This window comes from Hylobates moloch, unplaced genomic scaffold (genome assembly GCF_009828535.3).
Source record: "Hylobates moloch isolate HMO894 unplaced genomic scaffold, HMol_V3 SCAFFOLD_17, whole genome shotgun sequence".
NCBI lineage: Eukaryota > Metazoa > Chordata > Mammalia > Primates > Hylobatidae > Hylobates > Hylobates moloch.
The window spans coordinates 59,419,586-59,434,894 of record NW_026652292.1 but is presented as its reverse complement, the minus strand read 5'-3'; the positions used below and the strand labels follow the sequence as shown (position 1 = coordinate 59,434,894).

At 38.3% G+C, this 15,309-nt stretch overlaps 1 protein-coding gene across 10 annotated transcripts in view; it reads left to right on the top strand.

The window, feature by feature from the left end:
* RBPJ (recombination signal binding protein for immunoglobulin kappa J region) overlaps positions 1-15,309 on the top strand; it is a 115,701-nt gene that overhangs the window by 75,071 nt on the left and 25,321 nt on the right. For 9 of the 10 annotated variants that reach the window (XM_032136107.2, XM_032136112.2, XM_032136108.2 and 6 more), the window contains one exon: positions 11,331-11,426. In XM_032136107.2, coding sequence (XP_031991998.1) covers positions 11,331-11,426 — 96 coding nt within the window. Of the gene's footprint in view, positions 1-8,571; positions 8,582-11,330; positions 11,427-15,309 lie in introns of those variants that run through there. The other variant, XM_058430046.1, reaches the window with a different exon arrangement.

Sequence of the window (15,309 nt, the reverse complement as noted above, 5' to 3'; positions counted from 1 at the left end):
TTTTGCTTGAATCCGTTTAATGTCATGAGGTTTTCTTCATAAAAGTTTACCATTTCTTCAAGGTTTGTTGTAATTGTTGTAACCATTTTGTAGTGTTCTCTCCCTAAGAATATTTCTTCTCTGTCACTTGGCCTAACACTTTTTGCAAAGCTCATCTTCTGTTAGTCTCCCTGCCATACCTCTCTGTTCTCACATATACCTCCATTGTGGCCATGGTCAGATATGGAAATAATCAGTTTCTGAAATTCTGTTGGCTTGCTTTGGAGGTTGCCTCAGAGTAAGTAATAATACCTTAAGGTGAAGGTTAAGAAACTAAGCTCCAGGCCAGGTATGGTAGCTCAAGCCTGTAATTCCAGCATTTTGGGAGGCCAAGGCAGGAGGATTGCTTGAGTCCAGGAGTTTGAGACTAGCCTGGGCAGCATAGGGAGAATTACAAAAAATTAAAGAATTAGCCGGATGTGGTGTTGCCCGCCTGTGGTCCCAGCTACATGGAAGGCTAAGGTGGGGTGATCCCTCTAACCCAGGAAATTGAGGCTGCAGTGAGCCGGATTGTACCACTTTACTCCAGCTTGGGTGACAAGGTGACAATCTGCTTCAAAAAAGACAAAAGAAGAAATTAGCTTTATATCTATTGTCCACATTAACATGGGTGCTGTGGTTTGGATATTTGGACCCTCTAAGTAGCATGTTGAAATTTGATCCTGAATGTTTAAGGTGGGGTCTAATGGGAGGTTTGAGTCTGGCACCTCCCTTCCCTCTCTTCCTTTCTTTGTTGCCCTGTGATCTCTGCCTGCTAGCTCCCCATTAGCCATGAGTGGAAGCGCCCTGAGCCGTTCACCAGATGCCCAGTCTTCCAGTGTGCAGAACTGTGAGCCCAATAAACCTCTTTCTAAAATAAATTACCCAGCTTCACAAATGGACTAAGACGATCATATATTCATATTTGTCTACTAATTTAGGGATTGCATTGTCTTTGAGAAAACCCCTGTTCTTTTTGAATCTCTTCTCTTCCCTATCCATAGCATGTAATTTTTAGAAGCATTTTACCAGTGCTTAATGAGAAACTCTTAAAACGGTGTATTTTCTTTGTCTACTCTGGATTATGGTTAAAGTTTCTGTTTTCTGTGCCTGTTTCTCTTTATGATTCATCTCCTCACTTTGAGACAGGAGAGCATCCATTTTTAATTGTGAACATAGGTAGACAGGTTTCTTTGCATGACAGGTACAATATTCATGTTTCGACCTAGTCATGTATTTTATTTCATCATGAGACACCTATGAGTAACAAACACCATGCAAAGTAGGTAAATGTAAAATGAATTTAAATTGATAGTCAAATTAAAGCCTAAGGTTGATCTGCTACATGAATAGTAATACATGACCTTTGCTATTAGTCAACTAATTAGTCCATAAATGGGTAAATAATTCATATTAAAAAGTGGTTGCTAATAAGGTTCAACTTTACTTAGACCAGTCACATGTTTGTAGGGCATCTTGAGGGAATAAAAGAATGGAGTAGAGTAGGAAGGGACTATGCGGTCTGATCCCTGGGATTCGAAGAGTCAAGTTTGCATCAACCAGGATTAGAAATGGAAGAACCAAGATGGTGACTTGCCTTTGATTGTCAGCACCTCATGCTATTTTATGTTCTCAGATTCCTCTAGTCCCAAATTTTTCTCTACATAAGATGTAAAGCCTTAAGTAGCAAAATGGCTTATTTGTACAAGAACCTTTTAAAGCTAATAGAACACAAATGTGTTGATGACCCATTGCTCTCAATGTTAACGGCCTATGCCTGTTTGGGAGTGGGAGGTGGGGAGGGGAAAACCAAGAGCTGGTCAGAATTTGAAAGGATGTGTCTCATAGCTGTGTGACAGGATTTGAAGCAATTTACTTATCTACAAAAAACTTTTTGTGGAATTTTGGGACATTTGTACTTCTGCTATAAAAAGAGAGGATTGAAGTGAGGTTTGCAGGTGTTTCCTTAGGAACAGGACCTGTACTGTTGTTTAGCTTTGGTCACTGATAGATGTAGACACTTAGTACAGCAGCCTCAATGTTTTATTGTATTACAAGGGCACCATGACTTTGTTGACTATTGATAGTATCCCTAGATTGTCATTTTCAAAACTGGCCCTCAGGCAAACAGTAGTTCTCAGGAAGCTTCCTTGGGGGAAAAACAAGGAGATCTTAGTCTGGTCTAACAGCTTGGAAAATGAAGCCTACAAATATCCCTCTCTTGAAGATTTTGCTTAAGGTTCTGAGTAGTTCTGCCATGAATTAGTTTCACTTTATTTTATCTGATTTCACTGAAGCATCTTTGATTGAGACATGCTCCTTTGTAAACCATAACTATTGTGGAGCTCACTTTGAGAAGAAGTGTCTGAGACAGTGTAAAAGGTGAGACTGCCAGAATCTGACAAAAATAGGGCAGTTCTTCAAGGTTTTGTGGGGGTGCGTATAAATCCGGATGCCTTTGGGCAGCATCCCGAAGTAGATGTGAAAAGAGTTGAGCTGAGCTTTCTGAACCCTCAGTTGTCCATAAGTCCAGTTTTGAGGAAGAATTTTATTAAAAATCTTGATTGAATGTCAGCCGTGCAATATACTTAATTGATTTAATTAGAATTCTGTTTTGCAACTTTTCCTTAAAAACTTTTACTTTTAAAAATTGTCTGCAGGGATCAACAAGCATTTTCTGTAGCGTCAAGTAGTATATATTTTAGGCTTTGAGGGCTACATACTATCTCTGTTGCATATTATTAGTCTCTGTTTTGTAATTCTTTTTTTGTTGTTGTTTTTTGAGACAGAGTCTCACTCTGTTGCCCAGGCTGGAGTGCAGTGGTGCGATCTTGGCTCACTGCAACCTCCACCTCCCAGGTTCAAGCAATTCTCCTGCCTCAGCCTCCCAAGTAACTGGGATTACAGGCATGTACTACCATGCCCAGCTAATTTTTTGTATTTTTAGTAGAGACAGGGTTTCACTGTGTTAGCCAGGATGGTCTCAATCTCCTGACCTTGTGATCCGCCTGCCTCGGCCTCCCAAGGTGCTGGGATTACAGGCGTGAGCCACCGTGCCCGGCATTGTAACTCTTTGAAAATCTAAAAGGCATGCTTAGCTCCTAGGGGGCACAAAAACAGGCTGCTTCGTGATTTGATGACTGTGGCCTATTGTGTTTCTCAGTATGCTCTTCAGTTCTCTAAAATGTTTACATGTGTGATATTGTGTGTGTGTGTGATTACTTTGAAAATTCTTGATACAACAAAAATAAGTTTCTTCGTCAGAAGACAGAGTTCATTTTGGAACTTTTATTATTTGGATTTTAAAGTGACAGTAGTCCAATTTGAGAAGTGCAGAGAGTGAGCCTGGAGGTAAGGATGACTGGACCTCCCATCTTTGTGGTGATTTTCTCCCCTTCCCTCTCTCCCACACTCCCTCCACTTACCCCTTGGACCAATCACAGAGGTGTGTAAGAGTGTGGTGAGAAAGTGAGGAAGTCTGTTTTCAGAAGAATGGCATTAGCACCATAAAGACACCGCAAACTCACCGCTATAATTAATGTCCTAGCGGGAGATGTGGTTTGTAGTGTTTTCCATATGTCTTGGCCCTCAGAACTCCGTTTTAAGTAGGATCTTGCCTCCAGGAATTTACTTTGAGAAACACTAAGCTATGGATTAAATGTACACTTTACTAGCATGGCATTTAAGGCTTGAGCCAATCTCACCCCACCCTGTCTTTCCAATCTCATCTTTCAGAATTCTGTTTTTTTTTTTTTTGGAAACAGAGTCTCACTCTGTCGCCCAGGCTGGAGTGCAGTGGCGTAATCTCAGCTCACTGCAACTTCTGCCTTCCAGGTTCAAGCGCTTCTTTTGCCTCAGCCTCCCAATTAGCTCGGACTACGGGTGTCTGCCACCACACCCGGGTAATTTTTGTATTTTTAGTAGAAATGGGGTTTCACTATGTTGGCCAGGCTGGTCTTGAACTCCTGACCTTGTGATCTGCCTGCCTCAGCCTCCCAAAGTGCTGGGATTACAGGCAGGAGCCACCTCGCCCAGCCCATCTTTCAGAATTCTGTGTGTTATATACTTCAACTACTTAAAAGTACTCAGTTTATAGATACTAGGTTTTTTTGCAGTGCATCTTTACATTTTCTTCTTGGCTTTTTTTGTTTTAACAAACTTAGTAATTAAAAACTTCCCTTTATATCCAAAATTTAAAAAATCCTGTAAAGAGACAAACTTTTGTGCCGTAATTTTAGTTATTCCCACCACCACCCCTTTTCCTTATCAGCCAAGAAGCATGACTTAACGTTCATTGCACTTTCTTCCCTTCCTTTCATTTTGTAGCTTACTTCAGCGGTGTTGCCTCACCACCAGCTCACTGAGAAGATTCTAATTAAGCTGTTCCATTTGTGAACTAATTGTCAAATTTATGAAGAGTTTCTAATCTTTATCTTTCTTGACTATTCTGTAATATTGAATAACATTGATTATGTTCCCTTAACTGAAGTTCTGTTATACCTTTACGTGGGGACCAGGTTCTTCCCTTTTTTTGCAGACTCCCATTGCCCCCATTGGCATAACTAGTAAAAGTAAATCCGTTGGAAACAGCACATGAGCTTACCTTACCATTCATGGATGTTTCACTGTAATATTCTCTTTGTGGTATTTTTCTTTCCTTTTTTTTTTCTGTGTAAAAAAAGTTTGAATTTTATAAAGCAAACCACAGTCAAAAAATTGACAAAGGTAATCATAGATTAAACATGTTGAACCAGAATGGCATTTACCATAATTTCATGTTAGTAAAATTAGTTTTGATAACAATAAAATCTCCTTTTTTTGTTTTGTTTTTTTTGTTGTTGTTGTTTGAGACGGAGTCTCACTCTGTCTCTCAGGCTGGAGTGCAGTGGTGCGATCTTGGCTCACTGCAACCTCCGCCTCCTGGGTTCAAGCAATTCCCTGCCTCCTGAGTAGCTGAGACTACAGGTGCGTGCCACCATACCTGGCTAATTTTTGTATTTTTTGTAGAGATGGGGTTTCACTATGTTGGCTGGCCTCAAACTCCTGATCTCAATTGATTCGCCCAACTCACCCTTCCAAAGTGCTGCGATTACAGGCGTGATCCAATTGGTTTTCATTTAGAATGAAAATTTTATGTAAGAAATCATTAAATGAAATTAGTAAACAGTAGACTTCAAAATTTACCTTATGTTTTAAAGTATTCAAAAAAAAAAACAGTTCAATAATAAAACATAGTAATTCTACGGTCCAGGATTCTTCAGCACCTATAATATGTTTTTCTAATAATAAAATTTTCAGTATTTTTTAATTAAAAAAAAATCTGGATAATTGTGATATCTTACCACTGAAATTTTTGGGGTTTATCCCAGTAGTTTTCAATCCATGTGACCATCTCACTCCATCCTCTTTCTTGACATTTGGCACCATCTGGAGACATTTTTGGTTGTCATAATTCAAGGAAGGGTGCTCCTGGCACCTGCAGGGTAAAAGATAGTGATGCTGCTACATATTCCTACAATGCACAGCGCAATCTCTCCACAGCAGAAAATGATTTTGTCCAGGATGTCAGCAGTGCTGAGATAGAAATCCTATTTATTGACACAGCCTTCCTCTGTTTTGATGAAAAGCATATGGGCTATTATTTAGCAGGCTTTACTATTTATTGTGTTTCTTTAGAGTATATCGTCTTGTTTTATGGCTCCTTAAGGTGCAGAAAGTCAATGATCAAGCTTTAATTGCCAGAGAACATAATTTTTAATGTTTAATATTCTGTTTAATAAAGCGAAATTTATTTTTACTGTTGAAAGAAGCTATTTGGCAAATTACTCTTACAGGACAACTATTGTTCATGATTACCTTGAGGCTCTAGTTACTTTTTCAGGAATTTGTATTCTAAACATGAAGGAAAAGACAAGGAGAACCAGAGCTGTCACCCTGCATTCATCATAAGCACCGGGAGATCTTAGAACTGTGAGCAGTTACATCCAGTAGTAGAAGCCAGCAGAATGCCCAGTGCCTAGAATATAGTAAGCTTTCAATAAATCTTCAGTGGGAAGATGGATAGTTGTGCAGTTTACCTGGTGTACTTGCAGAATTTGTGCTTTGCACATTGGGTAACATGCCTGATCATTCATTCCTAGGTCATTTTCAAGTTTGCTCTCAAAGCCTCAGTGGAAGTCCCATTTTCCCTCCCTCTGCACTTTGTGTACTGTTGAAGGTTGAAGTCTTCTTTCTAAGGAAATAATAGTAATAGCTCGAGGCTGCTGACACTTGCTTTCTGTCAGTTTGTGGGACTAACTTACTTTAAAGTGTCCCCCTGCCCCCACCGCCAATATGAGGCATTACTGTCTTTATCTTACAGGTGAGAAAACTCAGGCTTAGTGATCGACAGACCCTTAGTAACAGACCCTGATCTATTTCACACCAAAGCTATACCCCTAACCACTAACAGTATGATTTTGTCCTCACAAGCTAGGCTACGTAGATTTGAATCCTCACTCTTCAGTATCATCTTGGGAAAGTTACTTAACCTCTATCTACCCAGTTTCTAAAATGTACATAATAGTGTTACCCTCAAGGTCATTGGTTATGTTAATAAATGCTTAGAAGAGTACTGGCAGAGTGATTGCTTAATTTTAGCTCAGTTAATGATTATAATTAAAATCATCTTTGTAGAAAGCATTTGTGACTGCCTCGGATATTATCAAATACCAAGTTTGTGTCCTGTTTTACCTGAGTTGTCATGAAAGGGATAGAAATGTAAAATATGGATCTTGCCTTTAAAGACTTTGTAGTCTATTTGGGAAGACAAGAAAAATAAACATGAAACCTGACAAACACAATGCAGTTACTGCTAAATGATGTAATAGAGGCTACAAATACAAATAGAGTTTAGTATCCAGAAATACACTTAATGGCTTAAAACTATTCAAATATATAGTAGCTCTTCGAGTTTTGTGCTGGGAAATTTTGTGCCAGTTTTGTCAGGATATTGGCCTTCTCTTGGCTTTGCTTTTGTTTTCTTTTTCTTTTTTTTTTTGAGAGGGAGTTTCACTCTTTTTGCCCAGGCTGGAGTGCAATGGCGCAATCTTGGCTGACTGCAACCTCTGCCTCCTGGGTTCAAGCGATTCTCCTGCCTCAGCCTCCTGAGTAGCTGGGATTTCAGGCATGCGCCACCATGCCTGGCTAATTTTGTATTTTTAGTAGAAAGGGGGTTTCTCCATGTTGGTCAGGCTGGTCTCAAACTCCCGACGTCAGGTGATCTGCCCGCCTCAGCCTCCCAAAGTACTGGGATTACAGCCGTGCACCACTGCGCCCAGCCTGCTTTTGTTTTCTTATTCACCCTGAACTCTATGTTCAGTCACCTGACTTTGCAACACCTCAGATCCCTCATCATTGTTACCCTCTCCAGGCTGCATCTCTAGTACCCAGCAGTTTGAGAGTGTGGTCTCCCTATTCCCTCCCTTGGAATGTTAGTGGGAATTGGCACCATTATTTTTGGATTCCAACATTAGCTGGTCTTTTGATACCAATCTTCAGTTGTTTTATTTGTCCATAGTTAGCTTCCTTTTCCATACCCTGGAAGGTATTTCCAGTATTTACTGTTGTTTTCTTATCCATTAGACATCATGATGGCCTCTCATTTTACGAATAAAATAGAGACTTTCAGACTTAACTCCTGCTTATGTCCTTCCCCCAGCTGGCATCTGTTAGACTTCTTGCTGAAATTAAAATGACCTTGACTTCTGCAGCATTTCACCTTTGATTGCTCCCTTCTTTCGAGGTTGTGTCTTTCTACAGCACCTGAGGCTGATTTCAGTTCTTCCTCTTACCAGTTCTCAGTTTCCTTTAATACATTTTCTTCTTGACTCTCCTGTCAATGTGTTTTTGTTCTGGGAGAGTCCATTTACTTCCATGGTTTTGTTTGCCAATTACATACTAATGAACCCCACCTTTTCAGCCCAGACCTCTCTCTTGAACTATGCATAGATACTTCCAACAACCTACTGAATACTTTCCAACTTGGAGGTCCCAGGGGCACTTCAGAGTTGACTTTTGTCAGCAGAACCTAATAATAATATATACCCACTTCTCCCAAAACAAAAGATACAAAGAGTTATTTTTCCTGTCCCCTACTATCTTCTGTTACCTTCTTCTTAGTATGAGAGCCTTTTTATAAGTTTGTCTTGTCTCTCTGCTTTTGAACCCTTTCTCTAGAAATAACTAAAAAGTAAAATTAATTACGTATTTTTTAAAAACCTTAAGATCTCTCATTGCCTTTAGTTTAGATTGAAAATTCAGTTTCTGTAGTATTGATTGTCTATAATGGGCTTGAGAGAAAATTGACTGGTGATCTTGTCCCAATTCACAAAGGGATGGATTTTTTTTTTTCATTTTGAGTTTTTCTCTGGATCTTTAAAAATTTTACTACACGCTACCACTTTTTTTATACGTACAGGTTTAATCATAATGTATAACAATACTTCCCTTAAAAGTACTTCAAATAATTTTCCAAGAGTTTTTTTTAAAAACTTTTATTTTAGGTTCAGGGTTACACGTGAAGGTTTGTTACATAGGTAAACACATGCTGGGGGGGGTTTGTTGATTATTTCATCACCCAGGTATTAAGCCCAGTACCTAATAGTTATTTTTTCTGCTCCTCTCCTTCCTCCCAGGCTCCACCCTCAAGTAGACTCCAGTGTCTGTCATTTCCTTCTTTGTCTTCATAAGTTCTCATCATTTAGTTCCCACTTGTAAGTGAGAACATGCGTTATTTGGTTTTTTGTTCCTGCGTTAGTTTGCTAAGGAAGATAGCCCTCAGCTTCATTTATGTTCCCACAAAAGACATGATCTCATTTTTTTTTAATGGCTGCATAATATTCCATGATGTGTATGTACCACACTTTATCCAGTCTGTCACTGATGGGCATTTATGTTGATTCCATGTTGTTGCTATTGCAAATAGTGCTGCAATGAACATTCGTGTGCATGTGACTTTATGGTAGAATGATTTATATTCCTCTGGGTGTATACCCAGTAATGGGATTGCTGGGTGGAATGGTAGTTCTGTTTTTAGCTCTTTGAAGAATCGCCATACTACTTTCCACAACAGTTGAACTAATTTACACTACCACCAACAGTGTGTAAATGTTCCCTTTTCTCCACCTCTCCAGCATCTACTATTTTTTGACTTTTTAGTAATAGCCATTCTGACTAGTGTGAGATGGTGTCTCATTGTGATTTTGATTTGCATTTCTCTAATGATCTGTGATATTGAGCTTTTTTTCATATGCTTGCTAGCCACTTTTCATATGCTTGTTGGAACACTTTTGAAAAGTGTTCATATCCTTTGCCTACTTTTTAATGGGGTTGTTTGTTTTGTTTCTTGTAAATTTAAGTTCCTTATAGATGCTGGATATTAGACCTTTATCAGATGCATAGTTTGTACATATTTCCTCCCATTCTGTAGGTTGTCTGTTTACTCCATTGATGGTTTCTTTTGCTATGTAGAAACGTATTACCACTTTTATCATCACCTGTTATGGGGTAATATTTAAAATAGCATAAACTTTTATACTTAGTATTTAAGTATACAAATGTCCAATTTTCAAAGCCTTTCATAGTTTGACTCCATCATTGTCAACCTTATTCACTGCCATGGCTCACCTTAGAATCTTGCAAAATTGTGTGAATTCCTGACTGCCACTGTTCACTCTAAGAGCTTGGGCATGACAATCAAAATGGTATTAGCTGTATAGCAGTACTTATCTTTTTGGATTATGAGGATTAAATAAAATAATGGAGTTAAAGTGCTTAGTTCAAGGCCTGGCCCATAGTAAACACTCAAGAAACATTAGCTGCTCTTGTTTTACTTTTGTGGCTGCCTTACTCCTTAGCCTGAATGTGCAGTAATTGATGCCTTTATTCACACTATTCTCAGGCCCTGGAATGCCTTATGCTTTCTTCCTCCCACTTCCTGTGTCTACTTCTCGCTCAGAATTAGGGCTTCTAAGAACTTTTCCCAGCATGTAGGCCTTTACCATCCACCCCTGTCTTTACATAGGCATTCTCTTATTGGTGCTTTTTGTACATATCTCTACTTGGATTATTGCATTTAATTACAATTTGGACTTTGAGTTCCTTTTCAATGGTAGGGATTAGTTCTCAGTCTATTTTTATCCTGGTATTACTGCCCTGCCTTGGAGCTAACAGGTTTTTTCAGTTGGTAAATATAAATGCTGTTATCTAGGTTATCTCATTTAATCCCCTCAGCCACCCTGTGGTAGGGAGGTGTTATTATCTTCAGTTTCCAGTTGGGGAATCAGAGGCTGGTTGAGGTTAAATGATTTGCCCCAGGCTACTTAGCATGTAAGTGCTGTAAACCTAGAAGTCCTCACATTTAATAACGTATTACTATTGTATAGCTATCCTCTTATACCTGACATTTGTCTTTATAGTATCAGTAGAATAACATTTAAGTTTGGGATATGTAAGACATCTCAAGAATTGGGATTCTGCTTATTCAGAATTGTTATAGTTTCATTTGTGTAGAGCTTGCTTTCTTTTTACTGTATAATATTGCTTAGCAAAACAATTGAGTATGTAAATACATTTAAGATATTGAACTTTGTATAGACCATTTGCTTAATAAATATGTAGAGTTGTTTTTACTTGAATTAACTTTGTATTTTTTTCAAAATTCAGATTTTCACTGATTTCAATTAGCCTTTATTAAATTTTATTTATTTAATAATATCCTTGAGATAATTATGTATTCGTTTGTGAACTATAGGCCATTCTTGGTCCTTATAGGATTGTCATTTTAGGATCATGTAATAATAATTTTGGATGGCCTGAGGATTTGTTACAGCTTTTGTATTCAGTGAAAAACATTGCTTCCGATAGCTGGGGTAGGGAAACTGAGGAGGAGAATTACATTATTAAACTACAAAATTAGTGCATTTTATTAACTTATAATATTTTAGAGCCACATTAGCAGTGTATATGTTGATTCTAGTTATTCTGGAAGGTGTAACTGTGGTTTGAGTTACATCATAAATTCCAAAGAATGCGAGACAGTTTCTTATTTTTAAAGAACAAGGAATAGAATTGAAAACGAGCAGTTTTTATTGTATCATTGTATAATCTTCCAATTTAATTTATGGATTTACTTTGCTTTATTGTTTTTGTTTTTAAGTTTCGCTTATTTAAAAAATATTTATAAGCATTCCTCTCATTACAGAGCATAGTAATGATGAAAGATATCATCAAGAATTTCACCTCTGTAACAGAATACTTGTATTTGTTTTTAGGGAAGCTATGCGAAATTATTTAAAAGAGCGAGGGGATCAAACAGTACTTATTCTTCATGCAAAAGTTGCACAGAAGTCATATGGAAATGAAAAAAGGTAAGATTATTGTTTTTCTGGTGGATAGGTAATTGTAATTACTGCATGAATTTGCCAATTATGTATTAATATACATGTCAGAGGATGGCTTCTATTACTGGGTTCATTTGCTAGTACAAAATAAAAAATAGGGGATTTGTCTCCTGAAGGGGAGAAACAAAGTGAATTGTGGTATACTGTTAGGAATAGATAATTGGTGCTGTGAAGAAAAGTCACCATGGAGACAGAGGACCTCTCAGCAAGGCAATCTTTACTTTCTGCAGAAAGGGTGCCCCTTGCAGATGGAACAATGGAGAGAGCACACTTGAACAAAGGAAAAGCAGACATATTTGTCCCTTATGCCTTTGGGTCATCCTTACTGCTGTGTCCTGTATCCATTGGCTGGAGCTGGACCTCACAGTCTTAAACTGATACCTGATTTGCTAATAACATAAAACTTTCCTAAATAGGTAAGTGCAAGGGAGAACAAAGAAGAGAGGAAGTTGCTTACAAAAGGTTTAAGAAAGCAGTAACATTTCCAAATAAGGAAGGGGCATAAGCTATGAGCTAAGACTTGCCTAGGCCTGCCCAGACATGCCTGAATAAGCCAAAGCAACTAATTGGGCTAAAGTGTAAGAACTGATAGTTGACAGGAGGCTTTAGAGTAAGAAGCTATTATTTCTAGGGTCTATTATTTTATTTTCAAACCAAGACGAGCTTTGAGGATGGAACTTTTCTACTTTCTACATATACTCAAGCCAGAAGGATAATTTAATAAAGGTCATCTGGTTAATAAATCCCTGATCTTACAAAATGAAATAATCCACAGTTTTTCTTTTGGGCTACATAATGTTTCCGAAATACTTATGTGATACATTAGCTCATTCACAAAGAAGCTTTCTTTTTGGTGGAAAATGTAGTTTTTTACACAAATGTGGCCCCAAAAGTACCGTTTTGTTTAGCTCTTGATCCTAAAACTGTCTTGAGCTTAGGTTAATTGAGCTATGGAGTGATTATAAAGAAAACTCCTGGCCCTCTCTCTTGATCCTATTCTTGTTTGGGTTGCTATTAAGAAGAAACAGCAAAACTGGGTTCATACTCTCATACTGCCTGAATGTGGACTCAACAGAAATTACCTATAAAGTAGATTCACCAAAATTAAATTACAACAACGTGATTTTTAAAAAATTATTTCTCGTGGTATTCTATAAATTTCAGCATTTTTTATGTTTAATTGGGGACTTTCATTGTTGTTTCTTCACTTGGTTCCTGGAGTTTTCTTGTGAATAGTTTCTTGAGTCTGTCTTTCAAACAGCATTTTTTGGTTAAGCATTTCATGGAAAAAGCCTGCTTATGGAGAAAGATCAAAGGTTTTTTAATTGGCTAGAAAGGTACCCAACTGAAGAGAAAAGGAATGAAAACTAAGGTTTTGGGATTGTTGTGAAAGGAATGAGTAGAATTCTTAGAGATTGTGACATAAAGGAAACCGCAGCTTATGCTTAAGAGAAGGGAAATGTAATATGTATGTGATTAAATTAATTTACATGTTAAAAGAGAATTTTTAGGATGTTCCTTGAAGCTGATTAGATCTGAGCTGAAAAGAGGGGTAAAGCTTTCTTTTCTTTTTTTCTTTTTTTTTTTTTTTTTGGAGACAGGGTCTCACTCTGTTGCCCTGGCTGGAGTGCAGTGGTATGATTGCCGCTTACTGGGCTCAGGTGATCCTCCCACCTCAGCCACCTGAGGAGCTGGGACTACAGGCACTCACCACATGGCCGGCTAATTTTTGTATTTTTTATAGAGACGGGGTTTCACTATGCTGTCCAGGCTGATCCCAAACTCCTGGGCTCAAGTGATCTGCCTGCCTCAGCCTCCCAAAGGATTACAGGCATGAGACACCGTGCTTGGCCAAGAAGGTAAAGCTATTTAATTGGTAGTTTTATCCTCAAAGATGAACAAGTGAAAACAATATTTAAGATTCATACTGCCAGGTATTGTTATTCAGGCTTACTAAATTTTTGATTATTTTATCTTACTTTACTAATACAACTTAAACACTGATTTAGGGTTAAAGATGGGAAGAAGTTGGTACCTGTAGTTTGGGACATAGCGTACCAACTCAAATTAGTGGTCCTTTTTTTTCCCACCAAGTTGATACTAGAAATTCAGTATTTTTTTTCATTCATTAATGAAATTTAGTGTGTGTTTATAGCAAGTTTTCTGCTTTTTAAGCAAAACAGAAAAAGTCAACACCCATCATTATGGAAGATGAATCTAAAAGGCCAGCTGTGCACCTCATAGTGAATCTGAGGTAGAAACAGTTTCATATTGGCTCCAATCATGAGCCAGACATGATTCTGAAAGTGCTTTATTAATATTTTAAAGTTGTAATCCTCGTAACAATTTTGTAAAGTAGTCATGATCCGAATTCTGTGGGCAACGAATCTAAAAATCAGAGACTTTAAATGTGTCCAGGTTGACATTAGTTAGGAATCTGTGGAGCTAGGGTTGGAACTCTTGAGGGCCTAATTTTAAATATTTACCCTTTTTACTACCCTAATTGCCATACCATTCCGTTTTCATTTGAGTGTTGGTTATCTAGAGCAGGGATTGAGGAGGAAAAGATCCTTTAAGTACTTAAACTTTGTAAACTTATCTTTGCCTAGGACTAACCCTTTTACCATTACCTAGGTGAGATTGGGCTAGCCCTAATTGAATTGTGAATAGATGTGTGTTTATCATATAGCTTCAAATTTAGGCAAGCTGCTTTTCTTTTCTCTGGATTTTTGAAGATGCATTTTAGTACAATTGAATTCACTTATTCTTTATTTCTGATTGGCTATTGTGTGCCAGGTTTTATGCAAAAGGACCTTTACTAGAAGTTTTAAAAGTCACTATGTCATTTAATACCGGGATGTATAACTGAGGCCCATTGGCGATAACAAAAGGGGAAGAGCTATTTAGAAAATTATGTTAAAGCCCAGATAAGGTTCCTGTTTGTTAGTTACTGTTAAAAAATACAGCCGGGCGTGGTGGCTCATGCCTGTAATCCCAGCACTTTGAGAGGTCAAGGTGGGCGGATCACCTGAGGTCCGAGATTGTGCCACTGCACTGCAGCCTGGGCGGCAGAGTGAGACTCCGTCTCAAAAAAGAAAAAAAAAAATCCAACACGTATATAGAGCTGTAGTGGTTTGTCAAGTTAAAATGGAAAATTTAGCCATGTCTTTTATTGTAGTAGCTTTTATTTTTCTTTTTGAGACGAAGTCTCGCCTTATTGCCCAGGCTGGAGTGCAATGGCACAATCTTGGCTTACTGCAACCTCTGCCTCCATGGGTTCAAATGATTCTCCTGCCTCAGCCTCCCAAGTAGCTGGGATTAGAGGCAACCACCACCACGCACAGCTAATTTTTGTATTTTTAGTAGAGACGGGGTTTCACCATGTTGGCCAGGCTGGTCTTGAACTCTTGACCTTGTGATCTGCCCGCCTCTGCTTCCCAAAGTGCTGGGATTACAGGCGTGAGCCACCGTGCCCGGCCTATTTTCAATTTCTCTGTTATTATTTGGGCATGGCCTAGCTGGTCTAAAACCCCAGTCAAAAGAAAGCTTGAACAATCTAAGCTTTGAAGTCCTCTAAAAAATGAACAAAAATGATGAAAAGGCCAGAGTAACTACTTTCCTATATTTTTACTGATTTGTATTGTTAAAAATTTCAAAGTAGACATGCATTACTTTATAATAAAGGGGAAACCCATTAAATTTACTTGATTGTTAAAAAAACAGGTGTTAGTAGTAAAGGACTGCTAATGCTAATCTAGCCCTCTGGATGTCTGTCAAACTCCCCTGGATTCAGAAAAGAGTTCTGGGCTCTTACTTGGTGGTGGAGTGCACAGTGGGAAGAGGATCTGCC